At 41.7% G+C, this 20,398-nt stretch overlaps 1 protein-coding gene across 2 annotated transcripts in view; it reads right to left on the bottom strand.

Moving 5' to 3' along the window:
• Positions 1-7: 7 nt before the first annotated feature.
• LOC129814014 (vacuolar protein sorting-associated protein 4B-like) overlaps positions 8-20,398 on the bottom strand; it is a 35,459-nt gene continuing 15,068 nt past the window's right edge. For both annotated transcript variants that reach the window (XM_055866741.1, XM_055866742.1), the window contains 10 exons: positions 13,349-13,460; positions 13,009-13,159; positions 12,777-12,835; positions 12,415-12,534; positions 12,054-12,210; positions 11,623-11,771; positions 4,927-5,008; positions 2,150-2,369; positions 1,878-2,018; positions 8-1,754 (listed from right to left, as the gene is read on the bottom strand). In XM_055866741.1, the coding sequence (XP_055722716.1) occupies positions 1,653-1,754; positions 1,878-2,018; positions 2,150-2,369; positions 4,927-5,008; positions 11,623-11,771; positions 12,054-12,210; positions 12,415-12,534; positions 12,777-12,835; positions 13,009-13,159; positions 13,349-13,460 (1,293 nt within the window). In that variant the 3' untranslated portion in view covers positions 8-1,652. The remainder of the gene's footprint in view (positions 1,755-1,877; positions 2,019-2,149; positions 2,370-4,926; positions 5,009-11,622; positions 11,772-12,053; positions 12,211-12,414; positions 12,535-12,776; positions 12,836-13,008; positions 13,160-13,348; positions 13,461-20,398) is intronic.

Below are 20,398 nucleotides of genomic sequence, written 5' to 3'. Positions count from 1 at the left end.
TAAAAAGTCAAGTTCTAAATATTACTTTTATTTACATATGCATGGGAAAGAAAACCATATACATTGACTTTTCCACTCACTGATACATACAGATATCATATACTGTATCATTCTCTACACTTTTATAGTGAGTTAAAAAGATAACACAAAATATGTCCAACACTTTGAAAGATTTGTCTTCGAAATACAATAAGATAAGAGTTTACAAATATATTACATTTCAATACAACGATGACAAAACACACAATATAGCTGTGCCTCTGGATATCAACTTCCACGTTTTTAAATGAACCAAACAAAATAATAATGTATATGTTCTTACTACCTAAACTTGTTTCAGAAGGCACATGGTGCGCATTGCCACGTCTTAAAAGGTAGTACTGTAAGTTCAAGCGAGCTGCATTCCACCAATGCCATAACAAAAAGGACATGACGTTGTTATGTGCCTAAAATGTCAATTTCAAGTTACCTCTACAATTCCATTCACTAAAGTATTAGCCCCGTTGTTTCTTCAGCACTGTTAGACAGTGTGACTGGATCTCCATAAGGCATCTCTTTTCAGTAGTTCATGTTGGGAAGATAAGCAATATGTAACAGGGAAATATGTATGGTGTGGATGGTCAGGGGGAAAAGTATTGAATCCTAGTCTATAAGGTGTCTGGTCCAATACTTTTGGTGATCCTGACAGTTTAATTAGAATGACAATGAACAAACCAGAGTAGCCTTCCTGAAAAAAAAGAAAAAAAAAAGTACATATACACAATATGTCCCAAAGTAGTTTCCATCCCGATTGTTGTCGGTAGTTCTTTTAACCCTAGCTGAAGCCCCACAAATATCTTGTATTTGTCATTCTACATACACATTTGCAGTGCTTCAGCTACCTAAACCCATGTCTTTTACACCACCTTGAGACTGCAAAGGCCTTTGAAAGTACAAATGGCATGCATTGTAAGTTTAATTCTCTCCAGACCAAAGAGCCATACATCTCCATAAAGTATCTACTATAAAATGAGTTCTCTCTTGTGTACAAAAATAAGTAGAGTATATGGGTGCTTACAATGACAAGTGAGGTGCAATTTGATTGATGGCAAGTGGTACTTGAAAACTGAGCTTAGATATTTATTGGGGAAGTTAGATAAGCACTAATAAGCAGCATCTTAATTTGGTTAACAAGCTTGTATCGGTAACTCGAATCAAACTCCTATTGACTTCAAAGCATGACATATGCAAATGTTTGAGTTGAGCATTGTTCTCAAGTTAGGATTCGGGCCAAGATACTGCTAAACAGATTGCACAGAACATATGTTTATGTAACACCAAGGTTCTTAATTTCCATGCAGTGTTCCATCCACCAATCAAGTCTACCTCAGACATCTTGCAGTGAAGTGATCCGTAATTCTTCGGACATGGGGGGCATCTAAGAAAATATCCGCCTTTGTTTAACCCCTTATGTGGCCAATAGTCAAGCTCAGTAGAGCCATAGAAATAGATTTGACTTAAATGGGGATATCTGTCCTAGTAATTCTATTTCTATGAGTAGAGCAGTCATGTGGCACACTTCTGATGAGCCAACAGAGCCTGAAGGGGAGAATGAACACTTTAATACAATCATAATATTTGCTTTGGTAAAAAAAAAAAAAAAAAAAAAACATTTAGCCCTCCTGTCCAAAGTCATCTGTGAATTTTCTCAGTTTGTCCAAATCATGATCGTTGACAGTTGGCTTCGTGCTGGACAGGGACCTTAGCATGTCAGACTGCAAAGAATAAAGAGACATGATCAAGGGTTATTCAACAGTCTTGTTCTCCCAAAAACATTACCATTGCGGCAGAGAAACAGATAACTGAATAATATTAATAACTTAATTTTGCACACTCACCATACAAACGACTGGCTCACATAGCTTTTCCCCAGGTACCTCCATCCATGTCATCTCGATGCCGTTCGGGTCTCCCGGGGAGCACGGGGTCAAAAAGTCATCTACCAGGATTTTGGGGTTGTCTCTCAATGGCCCTTGTACCTTCAATAACAAATGCAATTTATTGTTTTAAAAATAACAAAACTCAATAGAAAAATGGCATAGCTTGATATAAAGATTAACACTGAAGAATACACAGACGTTGTTCACTGGTCGTCATTATGGAGACGTACCCGTTTGAAGTGAGTGGCTGATTGAACTTTCCTGACGGGCTGCATAAGCGCATCTCTGACGATGACGCTGATGTCGGCCCCCGAGTACCCGTCTGTCTTCTTTCCCAGGGTGACAAAGTCAGAGTCGTTGAGGCTGGTGGGGGTGGCGCCTAGGTGGAGCTTGAACATGAAGGTGCGGGCGTGTTCCTCGGGCAGGGGGATGTAGATCCTCTTCTCAAACCTGAGATAATTAAATGCAGTTTTTATGCAGTTTTTATCTCTATCAAATCATTTCTGGGTAACAACTAAGTACCTTACTGTGATTGGTCAAAAATAAACAAAAATTGCTTATTAGCAAAGAGCAATTTCTCAAGCAAGAATTTTGCTAGGACTGTCTGGGAGTGGTCTGAGTGGAGAGTAGGGCAGTTGGTGGTCATGACATTTTGTCAGTCGGTTATTGCCATGGAAAAGACTGCCGGTCACATGGTAATTGACCGTTAATTAACAAACACGTTTGGCATCTCCGGACCTCCACACACACAAGCCGCTGATGTGCGCCCTTGGTATCGTCTACATTTCAAAAAGTCTAATAAAACAGTTAAATATACACCATCACAATAAATCCATTATTTTAGGCAGGTCTAAAAAAACATGATATGAAGAACATGGATTTAAGAAGAACAGAATATGAGTTGGCCTACTGTATGTTATCTGGCTATGCACCATGCCATAGGCTTGTTCATTTAGCAGACAAGATATGCTTATAAGTCCAGTGCCATTATTTCATATTATATGATTTTATAGTAAGAAGAATCCAAAGGAAAGGAGTAGGTGGCCAGTACATTGCAATAAACTTGAGTCAACTACTAACAATATATTTACAAAATAATGCATATGGGAGCAGCCAGCATAGTACATCAGGACGTACAACTGCAATGCGTTTCGACTACTAGTCTTCCTCAGGCTGAATTCTGTAAGAAGAATATAACAGAACTTAGCAGAATAAAATAGAAAGGATATTTTTCTGATTCCAGAGCGAGAGTGTGCAAATGAAGGAGCGAGAGTGTGCAAATGAAGTGGCTAGGTTGAGCGTAAAAGTGATCATTTGAAACAGGTCCTATATGCTAGATTTACAGTTATTTGGCAACTTCCGTTGTGAATGATACAAACCATAGAATGCCTTCGAAATCAAGATATGGGCTGCATAATGAGACTATAGGCTATTGAGGATTTGAGAAAGTCGCAAAAAAAGCTCAAGCTCTGTTCCTTGTCTCAGGCTGCACATGCTGTTCTCTCATCAAGTGATCATACTTTCACCCATCAGACTATTCTCAATTTAATCTTGTCTTTACCAATACGTTAAATGAGTTTAGAATTAGAATGATCAAATGGGCAAGAGAAAAAAAGACATGTCATCTATATGCACTTGAATAGCGAATGGAGGCCACTTTCCCACTGGCTCGTTTCACTCATGTTGGGTAGGCTACTCTAGTTATTTCAGTGGTACAGGTGATATTTCACCCAAACTCTGTATGCCATGAGCTCTCCAACTCTGTTCCTGCAGCTACCGAGTGCTTAATTTGGGAAACCAAGTGAAATCTGTTCAGGAACATCAATAGTAACATGTTTTCACAACGAAACATGTTTCATTAAACTGTTGACAGCTCTCTCTGCGCACTGGAGAACGGAATGAAGGAGAGGGGGAGGAGATGGAAATGCATGGCTGCGAGAAATTCTCTAGCTAAAAAGGTAATGTGTCAGGCTATTATAAAATAAAATAAAATCCCTATTATTCAACATCAAATACATTATAATTGTTGGCTAACTCTGAATTTGTTTAATTTAGGCTAGACCAATTATGCACGAAAGATTTCTTAAATCTGCATTTCTTTTAAGCTAACATGCATATGGGTGTTTTTAATTAATCATCACCTTAGAAAGCACTGTCCATTTCGTTGTGTTAGGCTTTGAAACAACATCCACAACGACCATATTCTCCACTTCGTTTCAACCCGTTGTTGAACATTTCTTCAAATGATCAACCACAGCAAGGTGAGTTTTAAAAGCACATACAAGTGATTGATGTGATTTTCAATTTCATTTGCATTGATGTCAGAGTGGTTAGAGGGACAATAGAGTACCAGGCCTGAGTACCAGGCCATTAGCGATCTGATGATCATTAGCGAGTTGGGTACCATCTCCAGAGTGCATAAAAGGAGATTACCATGACTCAAATGTTGCATAGAATTTTACTGCGTTCATGACTGCCGGTAATATGGTTACCGCAACAACCCTAGTAGGGAGGTGTAAAACTGAAAACTAGCTGTTATTGGTGGGTAGTTCATATCTCCTTTTTTTGCATTGGGCTATCAACGATGTCCCAACTGGTGATGTCACCAGGCAGGCCAAAACCCCATCCAACCAAAACAGGCGGACATTTCAGGCAGTCTTTTCAAACAGCTCTTACGCTAAAAGGGCATTATCATAATGTTCACAATATTACTCCAACCTCATAGGTGTGGAAATATATGAAATCATATACTCCACAGGAAGAATACATTTACATCCCCTACAGGGTAGATCTGAGCAGCAACACAAAGATAAGAAGCAGTGCTGCTGAGTCACAGTATTCTAACTTCAGCGATTTCACATTATTATTACCCAAACAAGTTAAAGCCGGGTGGTACATGTTACCATACATTTGTAAGGCTGTTGTGTCAGTCAATAACCATAAAGGACAAGTTATTTGCTACACAGTTGGGATGGTAAGCTAAGCCAGTGTAAGAATGTGTCATTACCGTCTTCTGATGGCAGAGTCCAACGTCCAAGGGATGTTGGTGGCCCCTAATACCAGTACCCCATCGTTGTCATTCCCCACTCCTGAGGAAAAATATCTTATTAACATTTCAAAACCATTTTAACTTAATATGACCAAACAGTCCACTATAATCTACATACACAAGTTTGGGCACACCTACTCATTCCAGGGTTATTCTTGATTTTACTATTTTCTACATAGCAGAATAATAGTGAAGACATCAAAACAATTAAATAAACACATTGAATCATGTAGTAACCCAAAAAAGTCAATATATTTTATATTTGAGATTCTCAAAGTAGCCACCCTTTGCCTTGACAGCTTTGCACACTCTTGGCATTCTCTCAACAAGCTTCATGAGATAGTCACATGGAATGCATTTCAATTAACAGGTGTGCCTTCTTAAAAGTTAATTTGTGAAATTTCTTTCCTTCTTAATGTGTTTGACCCACTCAGTTGTGTTGTGACAAGATAGGGGTGGTATACAGAAGATAGCCCTATTTGGTAAAAGACCAAGCCCATACTATGGCAAGAATAGCTCAAATAAGCAAAGAGAAACCACAGTCCATCAATACTTTAACACATGAAGGTCAGTCAATACAGAAAATTAAGAACTTTGAAAGTTTCTTCAAGTGCAGTCGCAAAACCCATCAAGCGCTGTGATGAAACTGTCTCTCCACAGGAAAGGAAGACCCAGAGTTACCTCTGCTGCAGAGGATACGTTCATTAGAGTTACCAACCTCAGAAATTACAGCCTAAATAAATACTTCAGAGTTCAAGTAACAGACACATCAACAGTTCAGAGGAGACTGCATGAGTCAGGCCTTCATGGTCAAATTGCTGCAAAGAAACAACTACTAAAAAGGACAATAAGAAGAAGAGACTTGCTTGAGCCAAGAAACACAAGCAATGGACATTAGACCGGTGGAAATCTGTCCTTTGGTCTGATAAGTCCAAATTTGAGATTTTAGGTTCCAACCGCCATGTCTTAGTGAGACGCAGAGTAGGTGAAAGGATGATTTCCACATGTGTGGTTCCCACCGTGAAGCATGGATGAGGTGTGATGGTGGTGACAACGTCTGTAATTTATTTAGAATTCAAGGCACACTTAACCAGCATGGCTACCACAGCATTCTGCAGCAATACGTCACCCTATCTGGTTTGTGCTTAGTGGGACTATCATTTGTTTTTCAACAGGACAATGACCCAACACACCTCCAGGCTGTGTAAGGGCTATTTGACCAAGAAGGAGAGTGATGGTGTGCTGCATCAGATGACCTGGCCTCCACCAAATTGAGATGGTTTGGGATGAGTTGGACTGCAGAATGAAGGAAAAGCAGCCAACAAGTGCTCAGCATATGTGGGAACTCCTTCAAGACTGTTGTAAAAGCATTCCTCACAAAGCTGGTTGAGAGAATGCCAAGAGTGCGCAAAGCTATCATCAAGGCAAGGGGTGGCTACTTTGAAGAATCACAAATATAATTTGATTTGTTTAACACTTTTTTGGTTACTAAACAATTCCATATGTGCTATTTCATAGTTTTGATGTCTTCACTGTTACTTTACAATGTAGAAAATAGTAAAAAGAAAAGAAAAACCAACGAATGAGTAGGTGTCCAAACTTTTGACTGGTTGTGTGTTTGTGTGTGTGCATAATGCCTTCGGAAAGTATTCAGACACCTTGACTTTTTCCACATTGTGACATTACAGCCTTATTCTAAAACTGATTTAAAAAAAAGAAATCCTCAGCAATCTATACACAATACCCCATAACGGCAAAGCGAAAACAGGTTTAGAAATGTAAGCAAATGTATTAAAAATAAACACAAATACCTTAATTACATAAGTATACAGATCCTTTGCTATGACACTGGAAATTGAGCACAGACGCATCCTGTTTCCATTAATCATCCTTGAGATGTTTCTTCAACTTAATTGGAGTCCACCTGTGGTAAATCCAATTGATTGGACATGATTTGGAAAGTTTGGAACCAAGATTCCTCCTAGAGCTGGCCGCCCAGCCAAACTGAGAAATTGGGGGCCTTTATCAGGGAGGTGACCAAGAACCCCATATTCATTGACAGAGCTCCAGAGTTTCTCTGTGGAGATGGGAGAAACTTCCAGAAGGACAACCATCTCTGCAGCACATCGCCAATCAGAACATTATGATATAGCGGCCAGACAGAAGCCACTCCTCAGTAAAAGGCATGACAGCCCACTTGGAGTTTGCCAAAAAGCACCTAAAGACAGACCATGAGAAACAAGATTCTCTGGTCTGATGCAACCAAGATTGAACTCTTTGGCCTGAAGGCCAAGCATCACGCCTGGAGGAAACCTGGCATCATCCCTACGGTGAAGCATGGTGGTGGCACATCATGCTGTGGGGATGTTTTTCAGCGGCAGGGACTGGAAGATTAGTCAGGATTGAGGGAAAGATGAACGGAGCAAAGTACAGAGAGATCCTTGATGAAATCCTGCTCCAGAACACTAAGTACCTCACACTGGGGGAAAAGGGCCAGGAAGCAGCAGTGACTCGATCAATAAAAAAGTGGTCAGATGTAGCAGATGCTAAGCTACAGGACTGTTTTGCTAGCACAGACGGAAATGTTATGGGATTCCTCCAATGTCATCGAGGAGTACACTACATCAGGCATTGGCTTCATCAATAAGAAATCCTTAGATGCCCTCCGACGAATAAGAAATCCGGCTATGCCCTCCGACGAATCATCAAACAGGCAAAGCACCAATACAGGACTAAGATCGAATCGTACTACACCGGCGCTGACGCTCGTCGGATATGGCAGGGCTTGCAAACCATTACAGACTACAAAGGGAAGCACAGCCGAGAGCTGCCCAGGGACACGAGCCTACCAGACGAGCTAAACTACTTCTATGCTCGTTTCGAGGCAAATAACACTGAAACATGCACGAGAGCGCCAGCTGTTCCAGAAGACTGATCACGCTCTCCGCAGCCGATGTGAGTAAGACCTTTAAACAGGTCAACATTCACAAGACCGCAGGGCAAGACGGATTACCAGGACATGTACTGCGAGCATGCGCTGACCAACTGGCAAGTGTCTTCACTGACATTTTCAACCTCTCCCTGTCCGAGTCTGTAATACCAACATGTTTCAAGCAGACCACCATAGTCCCTGTGGCCAAGAACACTAAGGTAACCTGCCTAAATGACTACTGACCCGTAGCACTCACGTCTGTAGCCATGAAGTGCTTTGAAAAGCTGGTCATGTCTCACAACATCATTATCCCAGAAACTCTAGACCCACTCCAATTTGCATACTGCCCTTACAGATCATTTTTTATTTTATTTCACCTTTATTTAACCAGGTAGACAAGTTGAGAACAAGTTCTCATTTACAATTGCGACCTGGCCAAGATAAAGCAAAGCAGTTCGACACATACAACACAGAGTTACAAATGGAGTAAAACAAACATACAGTCAATAATATTGTAGAAAAATAAGTCTATATACAATGTGAGCAAATGAGGTGAGATAAGGGAGGTAAAGGCCATGGTGACGAAGTAAATACAATATAGCAAGTAAAACTACTGGAATTGTAGATTTGCAGTGGAAGAATGTGCAAAGTAGAAATAGAAATAATGGGGTGCAAAGGAGCAAAATAAATAAATAGAGGAAGAGGTAGTTGTTTGGGTTAAATTATAGATGGGCTAGATACAGGTGCAGTAATCTGTGAGCTGCTCTGACAGCTGGTGCTTAAAGCTATTGAGGGAGATTAGTGTTTCAGAGATTTTTGTAGTTTGTTCCAGTCATTGGCAGCAGAGAACTGGAAGGAAAGGAGGAATTGGCTTTGGGGGTGACCAGAGATATACCTGCTGGAGCGCGTGCTACAGGTGGGTGCTGCTATGGTGACCAGCGAGCTGAGATAAGGGGGGGACTTTAACTAGCAGGGTCTTGTAGATGACCTGGAGCCAGTGGGTTTGGCGACGAGTATGAAGCGAGGGCCAGCCAACAAGAGCTTACAGGTCTTAGTGGTGGGTAGTATATGGGGCTTTGGTGACAAAACGGATGGCATTGATAGACTGCATCCAATTTATTGAGTAGGGATTGAGAGACTATTTTGTTAATTACATTGCCGAAGTCGAGGATCGGTAGGATGGTCAGTTTTACGAGTGTATGTTTGGCAGCATGAGTGAAGGATGCTTTGTTGCGAAATAGGAAGCCAATTCTAGATTTAACTTTGGATTGGAGATGTTTTTTTGTTGTTTTTTTTTATCCCATTTTCTCCCCAATTTTCGTGGTATCCAATCGCTAGTAATTACTACCTTGTCTCATCGCTACAACTCCCGTACGGGCTCGGGAGAGACGAAGGTCGAAAGCCATGCGTCCTCCGAAGCACAACCCAACCAGCCGTACTGCTTCTTAACACAGCGCGCCTCCAACCCGGAAGCCAGCCGCACCAATGTGTCGGAGGAAACACCGTGTACCTGGCCCCCTTGGCTGGCGCGCACTGCGCCCGGCCCGCCACAGGAGTCGCTGGAGCGCGATGAGACAAGGATATCCCTACCGGCCAAACCCTCCCTACCCCGGATGACGCTATGGGATTGGAGATGTTTGATGTGAGTCTGGAAGGAGAGTTTACAGTCTAACCAGACATCTAGGTATTTGTAGTTGTCCACATATTCTAAGTCAGAACCGTCCCGGGCAGGTGCAGGCAGCGATCGTTGAAGAGCATGCATTTAGTTTTACTTGTATTTAAGAGCAGTTGGAGGCCACGGAAGGAGAGTTGTATGGCATTGAAGCTCATCTGGAGGGTTGTTAACAGTGTCCAAAGAAGGGCCAGAAGTAATGCACGGAACGCAAGATAATTGATACAATTTCCCTAGTTAAATGAAATTCATGTTAGCAGGCAATATTAACTAAATATGCAGGTTTAAAAATATATACTTGTGTATTGATTTTAAAGAAAGGCATTGATGTTTATGGTTAGGTACATTGGTGCAACGCCAGTGCTTTTTTCTCAAATGCGCTTGTTAAATCATCACCCATTTGTCAAAGTAGGCTGTGATTTGATGAGAAATTAACAGGCACTGCATCGATTATATGCAACGCAGGACACGCTAAATAAACTAGTAATATCATCAACCATGTGTAGTTAACTAGTGATTGTTAAGATTGATTGTTTTTATAAGATAAGTTTAGTGCTAGCTAGCAACTTACCTTGGCTTCTTGCTGCCCTCGCGTAACAGGTAGTCAGCCTGCCACGCAGGCTCCTCGCGGAGTGCAATGTAAGGCAGGTGGTTAGAGTGTTGGACTAGTAACCGGAAGGTTGCAAAAACGAATCCCCGAGCTGACAAGGTAAAAATGTGTCATTCTGCCCCTGAACAAGGCAGTTAACCCACCGTTCCTAGGCCGTCATTGAAAATAAGAATGTGTTCTTAACTGACTTGCCTAGTTAAAAAAACAAACATAATAATAATAATAATAATAATAATAATATCGGCAAATCGGTGTCCAAAAATACTGATTGTTATGAAAACTTGAAATCGGCCCTAATTAAATCGGCCATGCCGATTAATCGGTCGAACTCTACTACAGAGGGTAGTGCGTACGGCCCAGTAAATCACTGGGGCCAAGCTTCCTGCCATCCAGGACCTCTATACTAGGCGGTGTCAGAGGAAGGCTCTAAAAATTGTCAAAAACTCCAGTCACTCTAGTCAGACTATTCTCTGCTACCGCACGGCAAGTGGTACCGGAGCGCCAAGTCTAGGTCCAAGAGGCTTCTAAACAGCTTCTACCCCCAAGCCAACATCTAATCAAATGGTTACCCAGACTATTTGCATTGCCCCCTCGTCCCCTTTCCCCTCATTTACACCGCTGCTACTCTGTTGTCATCATCTATGCATAGTCACTTTAATAATGTACATATTACCTTGACTAACCAGTGCCCCCACACATTGACTCTACTGGTACCCCCCTGTATATAGTCTCGCTATTGTTCTTTTTCTACTGCTCTTTAATTACTTGTTACTTTTATTTCTTATTCTTTTTTTAACTGCATTGTTGGTTAGGGGCTCGTAAGTAAGCATTTCACTGTAACGTCCCCTTTCGTCCTGTATAATGTCCTGTATTCGGCGCATGTGACTAATAAGATTTGATTTGGTGTGAAGGCTCACCTTCCAATAGGACAACAACCCTAAGCACACAACCAAGACAACGCAGGAGTGGCTTCCGGACAAATCTCTGAATGTCCTCAAGTAGCCCAGCCAGAGCCCAGACTTGAACCCGATCGAACATCTCTGAAGAGAAAAGCTGTGCAGCAATGCTCCACATCCAACCTGACAGAGGTTGAGAGGATCTGCAGAGAATGGGAGAAACTCCCCAAATACAGGTGTGCCAAGCTTGTAGCGTCATACCAAAGAAGACTCGATGCTGTAATTGCTGCCAAAGGTGCTTCAACAAAGTACTGAGTAAAAGGTCTGAATACTTATGTAAATGTAATATTTCCTTAAAAAAAAAAATATGTTTTGCTTTATCATTATGGGGCATCGTGTGTAGATTGAGGGGGAAAAAACATTTAATCAATTTTAGAATAAGGCTGTAACATAACAAAATGTGGAAAAAGCCAAGGGGTCTGAATACTTTCTGAAGGCACTGTGTATGTATTTATGTATGTAAATTGTTTTCTGTCGCTCTCACCCTGCATCTGAACCAGAAACTCTGTCTTGATGCGGCGAGCTGCCTCACTCTCGTTCTCACTCCTGGAGCCGCACAGTGAGTCTATCTCATCTATGAAGATGATGGAGGGTTTGTGCTCCCGTGCAAGAGTGAACAAGTTCTTTACTAACCTGGAGAGGAGAAAGGAGGCTCAAAGAAACATAAAGCTGATCATATGCTTTTCCCCCAATGGACACATGGAGCTGGTGTCCCGCACACAGATTAAACTTAAATCCAGGACTAAAAATGTTTTTTTTTTTCCCCCAACAGAGAATATAATCTCTATCGAGTTTGCTTTTTAGTCTAGGACTAGGCTTAATCTAGGCCAAATTTACAACCATTAAAACAGCATCATTGGATATATATCTATAAATAATCACTAACGCTTCCATGGATTAAGAGTAAAATCTCACTTTTCGCTCTCTCCCAGCCACTTGGACACCAGGTCAGAGGAGGAGATAGAGAAAAAGGTGGAGTTGTTGGCCTCTGTGGCCACAGCTTTAGCCAGGTAGGACTTTCCTGTACCGGGAGGACCAAAGAGCAGGATCCCCCTCCATGGCGTTCTTTTACCTGACAGACAGAGACATGTCTTTGGGAGTGGTCGTGAATAACAGTGGGGAAGAAATAGGCTAAGCTTCTCATTTTCAAATGAATAGAATCTAACACTAACCCAACAAATTAGCCAATAGTGGAAGTTTCAGCATGTTTTTCATACATTCTGATATGACATCATCATTAATTCTCTGGAGATCTGAGGCAGTAAGACTGCATTACCTGTGAAAAGATGTGGGAATTTAATTGGCAAAATAACAGCTTCTTTCAGGGCCTCTTTGGCTCCCTCTAAACCGGCAACATCATTCCACTTGATGTTTGGCTTTTCCATAACGATGGCGCCTAAAAAAAACAAAATCCAGTATGAAGGGAACATACAAATCATTTTACAGTAAAGGAAAATAATCAGATACATTCATGTGAAAACCTAATAAAATGTATTTATTAGACACCTCAACCGGGTGAGGTAAAAGTAAAGTGGAACTGAGCTAAATAACCTTTGGCATCCTATAAAATTGTGACAGAGCGTTGTAATGCAATTCAAAAGTAAAAATTTCACACAGTATGTCAATGATACAACTAACCTGAAAGTTGGTTCTGGAACTTCTTTTTTTCTGGGTCGTCTCCTTCATCACTCTCATTTCTGCACAATAATAATCCATCTCAATTATACTGAAGAGCACACGTGTACACAGAACCACAATATGTTTTTGATCCAACTAATTGACTCATCACATTCCAATAACCCCCCCCCCACACACACACTCACAGCCAAGCATCATTGCATGAGCAAAGACTGCGTGCGCACACACACACCCTTTGTCGTCAGCTTGGGACTCCTTCACAGGCTTGGCGGGTGGAGCCTTCTCTTTCTTCTTCAGATATTCTTTGAGCTTCTCTGCTCTGTCAAGGTACTCGGCACACTTGGCCCTGATGCTCTGTTTGGCTTTGTCACCCTGGGCTTCATCTGGCAGGAGAGGAATGCAAGGATTGTATTCAATTCTGTCTCAAGTATCTGTTTTTATTTAGAAAATAATCACAATTACAGTAATCCCCTTGGACTGTGTGAAATGGAAAAATGCATTCTGCTGACAAGCATTACAACTCTAAAAGAGGAAATAGCAGCATGCAAATATCTCATTGTCTTGAAGCATACATTTTACTACGTGAAGGAAGTACTGAACAGCGTGTTGGTATAGACGCAGGGCCTCGTCGTAGTTCTTAGCTTTATCCTCCTGGGCTGCCTTGCTGGCCAGATCTATGGCTTTCTGAAAAACAGAAATGAGAAAGTTATTAAAAAGCAAATACATAAAGGAAATCAACAAATTGAAAGAGTGTAGGAAGCTGCAAGAAGTTTGATCTTGCTAATCAGAATTAATTGACTCTTCAAAGCTATGGGACATTCACTAGGGACAGGGGGACATGTCATGAATTTAATGCAATTGTAATCTTCTTTCTATGAAAGAGAGACTGAAAAACAGCTTCCATCTCAAGGCCATCAGACTGTTAAACAGCCATCACTAACATTGAGTGGCTGCTGCCAACATACTGACTCAAATCTCTAGCCACTTTAATAATAAAAGATTTGATGTAATAAACATATCACTAGTCACTTATCACTACTTATCACGTATCACTACTTCATCTTGCCTATGCAGCTCAGCCATCGCTTATCCATATATTTTTATGTACATATTCCATCCCCTTACATTGTGTGTGTATAAAGGTAGTTGTTGTGAAATTGTTAGATTACTAGTTAGATATTACTGCATGGTTGGAACTAGAAGCACAATAATTTCACTACACTCGCATTAACATCTGCTAACCATGTGTATGTGACCAATAAAATTTGATTTGATTTAAAGGCCTGTCACATCTGCTGCTGGCTTTCACCATCCCTAAAAAGTGGTTATCAATCAGAGCCCTAATAAAAAGGTGCTCGTCAAAGGTGAGACCAATATCTTCACAAAATGCATCTTCAATGACATGAATCAGCCAGGAACTCCTTTCAACCTGGTCACAGAGCCTTTCAAATTATTCTGCATGTACACTACATGATCATGTGGACACCTGCTCATCGAACATCATTAATATGGAGTTGGTCACCCCCTTTGCTGCTAGAATAGCCTCCATTCTTCTGGGAAGGAGTTCCACTAGATGTTGGAACATTCCGTCGGGGACTTGCTTCCATTCAGCCACGAGCATTAGTGAGGTCAGGCACTAATGTTGGGCGATTAGGTCTGGCTCGCAGTCGGCGCTCCAATTCATCCCAAAGGTGTTCGATGAGGTTGAGGTCAGGGCTCTGTACAGGCCAGTCAGTTCTTTTACACCGATCCCAGCAAAACATTTCTGTATGAACCTCACTTTGTGCACGGGGGCATTGTCATGCTGAAACAGGAAGGGCCTTCCCCAAACTGTTACCAAAGTTGGAAGCAGAATCATCAAGAATGTCATTGTATGCTGTAGCGTTAAGATACCCCTTCACTGGAATTAAGGGGCCTAGCCCGAACCATGAAAAACAGCCCCAGACCAATATTCCTTCACCAAACTTTACATTTGGCACTACGCATTGGGGCAGGTAGTGTTCTCCTGGCATCCGCCAAACCCAGATTAATCCGTCGGACTGCCAGATGGTGAAGCTTGATTCATCACTCAAGAGAACACGTTTCCACGGCGACAAGTTTTACACCACTCCAGCCGACGCTTGGCATTGCACATGGAGATCTGGGTTTTCATGCTCAGCCATGGAAACTCATTTAATGAGGCCCTGACAAATAATTAATTTTGCTGAAGTTGCTTCCAGAGGCAGTTTGGAACTCGGCATTGAGTTTTGCAACTGAGGACAGATTATTTTTTACGCTCTACGTGTTTCAGCACTCGGCGGTTGTTTCTCACCACTTCACAGGTGAGCCGTTGTTGCTCCTAGAAGTTTCTACTTCACAATAACAGCACTTACAGTTGACCGGGACAGCTCTAGTAGGGCAGAAATTTGATGAACTGACTTGGAAAGGTGGCATCCTATAACAGTGCCATGTTGAAAGTCACTGAGCTCTTCAGTAAGGTCATTCTCCTGCCAATGTTTGTCTATGGAGATTGCATGGCTGTGTGCTACATTTTACACACCCATCAGCAATGGGTGTGGCTGAAATAGCCAAATGCACTAATTTGAAGAGCTGTCCACATACTTGTGTGTGTATGTATACGTATATACATACACCACCAGTCAAAACTTTTAGAAAACCTAGTTATTAAAGGGTTTTTCTTTATTTTCACTATTTTTCTACATTGTAGAATAACAGTGAAGAGATAAAAACTATGAAATAACACATATGGAATCATGTAGTAACCCCCCCCCCCCAAAATAGTTTTTATATTTGAGATTATACAAATAGCCACCGTTCGCCTTGACAGCTTTAAAACACTCTTGGCCTTCTCTCAACCATTTTCACCTTAAATGCTTTTCCAATAGTCTTGAAGGAGTTCTCACAAATGCTGAGCAATTATTGGCTGCTTTTCATTTACTCTGTGGTCAACTCATCCCAAACCATCTCAATTTGGTTGAGATCGGGGGGATTGTGGAGGCCAGGTCATCTGATGCAACACTCCATCACTCTCCTTCTTGGTAAAATAGCCCTTACACAGCCTGGAGATGTGTTGGGTCATTGTCCTGTTGATAAACAAATGATAGTGGGACTAAGCCCAAACCAGATGGGATGGCGTATCACTGCAGAATGCCCTGGTAGCCATGCTGGTTAAGTGTGCCTTGACTTTACATTTATTTTTTATTTTTTTATTTTTTTAAATAAATCACTGACAGTATCACCAGCAAAGCGCCTCCAAACCTCCATGCTTCCCGGTGGGAAATACACATGCAGAATTCATCTGTTCACCCAAACCGCGTCTCACAAAGACACGGCGGTTGGAAACAAAAATCTCAAATTTGGACTCATGAGACCAAAGGGCAGATTTCCACCGGTCTAATGTCCATTGCTCGTGTTTCTTGGCCCAAGCAAGTATTCTTATTGGTGTGCTTTGGTAGTGGTTTCTTTGCAGCAATTCGACCATGAAGGCCTGATTCACGCAGTCTCCTCTGAACAGTTGATGTTGAGATGCTTCAAAGTTCAAGTAACAGACACATTTATTTGGGCTGTAATTTCTGAGGCTGATGACTAATGAACTTATCCTCTGCAGCAGAGATTACTCTAGGTCTTCCTTTCCTGTGGCGGTCCCCATGAGAACCAGTTTTTTCATAGCGCTTGATGGTTTTTGCGACTGCACTTGAAGAAACTTTCAAAGTTCATGAAATTTTCCGGATTGACTGACCTTCATGTAATGATAGACTCTCTTTGCTTATTTGAGCTGTCCTTGCCATAACATGGACTTGGTCTTTTACCAAATAAAGCCATTTCTGTATACCCCCCTACCTTGTCACAGCATAACTGATTGGCTCAAAACACATTAAGGGAAGAAATTCCACAACTTAAGGCACACCTGTTAATTGAAATGCATTCCAGGTGACTACCTCATGAATCTGGTTGAGAGAATGCCAAGAGAGTGCAAGCTGTCAAGACAAAGGGTGGCTATTTGAAGAATCGCAAATATATTTAGAAATTGTTTAACAATTTTTTGGTTCCTATATGATTCCATGTGTTATTTCATAGTTTTGATGTCTTCACTATTGTTCAACAACGTAAAAAAAAAAAAAGGTAAAATAAAGAAAACGCCTTGAATGAGTAGGTGTTCTAAAACTTTTGACCGGTAGTGTAAATAGTGTAAATCCGAGACATATCATACTAAATGGAGTGTTACTAATTACAATTCGTATTAAATGTAAAATAATAATAATAATAATTCTAAAAAGCCCATTATGTTACAAATTTGCTAAATGTATGTTATGTTACAAATTCTAGGTAGCTAGGGGTTAGTGTTACATTTGGGAGTTAGGTTAAAGGGTTTTAAGGTTAGGATTAGCTAAAATGATTAAGTTTAGGGTTAGGGGAAGGGTTAGCTAACATGCCAAGTAGTTGCAAGGTTGCTAAAAAGTAAAGTAATTGAAAAGTTGCAAATTAGCTAAAATTGTCAGTGATGAGATTCAAACTCACAACCTTTGGGTTGCTAGATATTCGCGTTATGTAACCATACCAAACATGTCATACTAATTTGAGTGTTATTTTTTATTTAAACCTTTATTAAACTAGGCAAGTCAGTTAAGAACAAATTCTGATTTACAATGATGGCCTAACCAGGTCAAACCCGGACAACGCTGTGCCAATTGTGCGTCGCCCTATGGGACTCCCAATTACGTCCGGATGTGAAGCAGCCTGGATTTAAACCAGGTACTGCAGTGACGCCTCTTGCACAGATGCAATGCCTTGACTGCTGCGCCACATGGGAGCCCAAAGATACTGGTGTCCAGTACTTTACTCTGTTATTTCTAGTCTATGAGACCAGGCTGCTCATTCAGATAAAGGCCTGCTAAAGTTAAAGCACATTATTTTATAAAATGCTGAGGGTATGAAACAAAATATTGTTCCAGAGCTAAGATGTTTAAATTTGTGTTTTGAGAGGCCCAAATAAAATGTTAAGGATGTTTTTGTTTTGTTTGGACTTCCATTTTCCATGTACCCTGAAAAAAGTATATGGGCCAGGAGAGACTAATGCACTTCTTTGTTTTGTTTCAAATGCTACTGCTAAGCGTAACAAAATTTGGTGAACAAATCAACTGAAAGACTTGGTTTGAAGCAGAATTTCCAATAGGAAATTGTGGCGCCTGATATTTGACAGAATTTTTTGTTAACCGACATTTGAGAAATTTACCGGACCCATATGCATTGGGTGCGTAACCGGATTAGGGCGTCCAGCCACGGTGCTCAGCAATGTCAGAAATCACATTTAGATAATGGTTACACATCTTACCTAATTTCGATGCTGACTGCCAAATTTACTTTTCCTCTAGAAACAAGACTAGTAACAAACAGTAAAATCACCAGCCTATGTCATCCTAATATTCCCCATAGTAGAAATACATATTCTATTGGCAAAATCAAATTTTATTTGTCACATGCGCCGAATACAAACAGGTGTAGTAGACCTTACAGTGAAATGCTTACTTACTAGCCCTTAACCAACAATGCAGTTAAGAAAAATAAGTGTTAAATAGAAAAGCAGCAGTAATATAACAGTCACGAAACTATATACAGGTACAGTCAATGTTCGGGGGAACTGGTTAGTTGAGGTAATTGAGGCAATATGTACATGTGGGTAGAGTTAAAGTGACTATGCATAGATAATAAACAGAGGATAGCAGCAGCGTAAAATAGGGGGTGGGCAATGCAAATAGTCTGGGTAGCCATTTGATTAGATGTTTAGGAGTCTTATGGCTTGGGGGTAGAAGCTTCTTAACAGCCTCTTGGACCTAGACTTGGCGCTCCGGTACCACTTGCCGTGCAGTAGCAACGAGAACAGTATGACTAGGATGGCTGGGGTCCTTGATAATTTTTTGGGCCTTCCTTTGACACCGCCTGGTATAGAGGTCCTGGATGGCAGGAAGCTTGGCCTCAGTGATGTACTGGGCCGTATGCACTACCCTGTGTAGTGTCTTGCGGTCGGAGGCCGAGCAGTTGCTATACCAGCCAGTGATGCAACCAGTCAGGATGCTCTCGTCGGTGCAGCTGTAGAAACTTTTGAGGATCTGAGGACCCGAGGACCAATGCCAAATCTTTTCAGTCTCCTGAGGGGGAATAGGTTTTGACGTGCCCTCTTCACAACTGTCTTGGTGTGCTTGGACCATATTAGTTTGTTGGTGATGTGGACGCCAAGGAACTTGAAGCTCTCAACCTGCTCCACTACAGCCCCATCGATGAGAAGGGGGCGTGCTCGGTCCTCTTTTTCCAGTAGTCCACAATCATCTCCTTAATATTGAACACAATGAGGGAGAGGTTGTTGTCCTGGCACCGCACGGCCAGGTCTCTGACCTCCTCCCTATAGGCTGTCTCGTCGCTGATCAGGCCTACCACTGTTGTGTCATCGGCAAACTTGATGACGGTGTTGGGAGTCGTGCCTGGCCGTACTGTCATGAGTGAACAGGGAGTACAGGAGGGGACTGAGCATGCACCCCTGAGGGGCCCATGTTGAGGATCAGTGTGGCGGATGTGTTGTTACCTACCCTTATCACCTGGGGGCAGCCGGTCAGGAAGTCCAGGATCCAGTTGCAGAAGGAGGTGTTTAGTCCCAGGGTTCTTAGTTTATTGATGAGCTTTGAGGGCACTATGGTGTTGAACGCTGAGCTGTAGTCAATGAATAGCATTCCCACAGGTGTTCCTTTTGTCCAGGTGGGATAGAGCAGTGTGGAGTGCAATAGAAATTGCATCAACTGATCTGTTGGGTCGGTATGCACATTGGAGTGGGTCTAGGGTTTCTGGGATAATGTTGTTGACGTGAGCCATGACCAGCCTTTCAAAGCACTTCATGGCTACAGACGTGAGTGCTATGGGTCGGTAGTCATGTAGGCAGGTTACCTTGGTATTCTTGGCCACAGGGACAATGGTGGTCTGCTTGAAACATATTGGTATTACAGACTCGGTCAGGGACAGGTTGAAAATGTCAGTGAAGACACTTGCCAGTTGGTCAGCACATGCTTGGAGTACACATCCTGGTAATCCATCTGGCCCTATGGCCTTGTGAACCCTGACCTGTTTAAAAGTCTTACTTCCATCGGCTATGGAGATCGTGATCACACGTGGCGTGTTGTTCCTCTGTGAGAAAGAAATAGCCTATTCCAAACAGACTCCGAGACAGGTTTTTTTTTTGCGGGGGGGGGGGGAATTGAGACCAGTGCCTCATTTGCAATGGTGCCCCGAGGACAAAAATCCCATCAACAACACCAAAATATAAAACTACAAGACAGCTATAAATACATTATAACTTGTAATAACCTGATGTAACAGTCAATTGAAACATTTGCACACTACTGCAGACTAATTTAACAGCGTTTTAAACTGCCCTATGGGCACCAGGGAAGTGTGTAATTTGTTTTATTACAGGTATTCCATAACTGTGGTGCATTAAACCTAAAGGCGGATTTACTAAACGTTGTGGAGACAAGCGGGACATGAAGAGTTAACCAACCTTGCGAATCAATTTGGTATCACATATTTTTATATTTCAAGTGAGGTATGTTGGAAGCTTGTGGAGAAGAGCTTTGTAA

Source organism: Salvelinus fontinalis, chromosome 17 (assembly GCF_029448725.1).
Source record: "Salvelinus fontinalis isolate EN_2023a chromosome 17, ASM2944872v1, whole genome shotgun sequence".
Classification (NCBI taxonomy): domain Eukaryota; kingdom Metazoa; phylum Chordata; class Actinopteri; order Salmoniformes; family Salmonidae; genus Salvelinus; species Salvelinus fontinalis.
The sequence above is the reverse complement of the archived record's forward strand: the minus strand, read 5'-3'. Positions and strand labels throughout refer to the sequence as shown.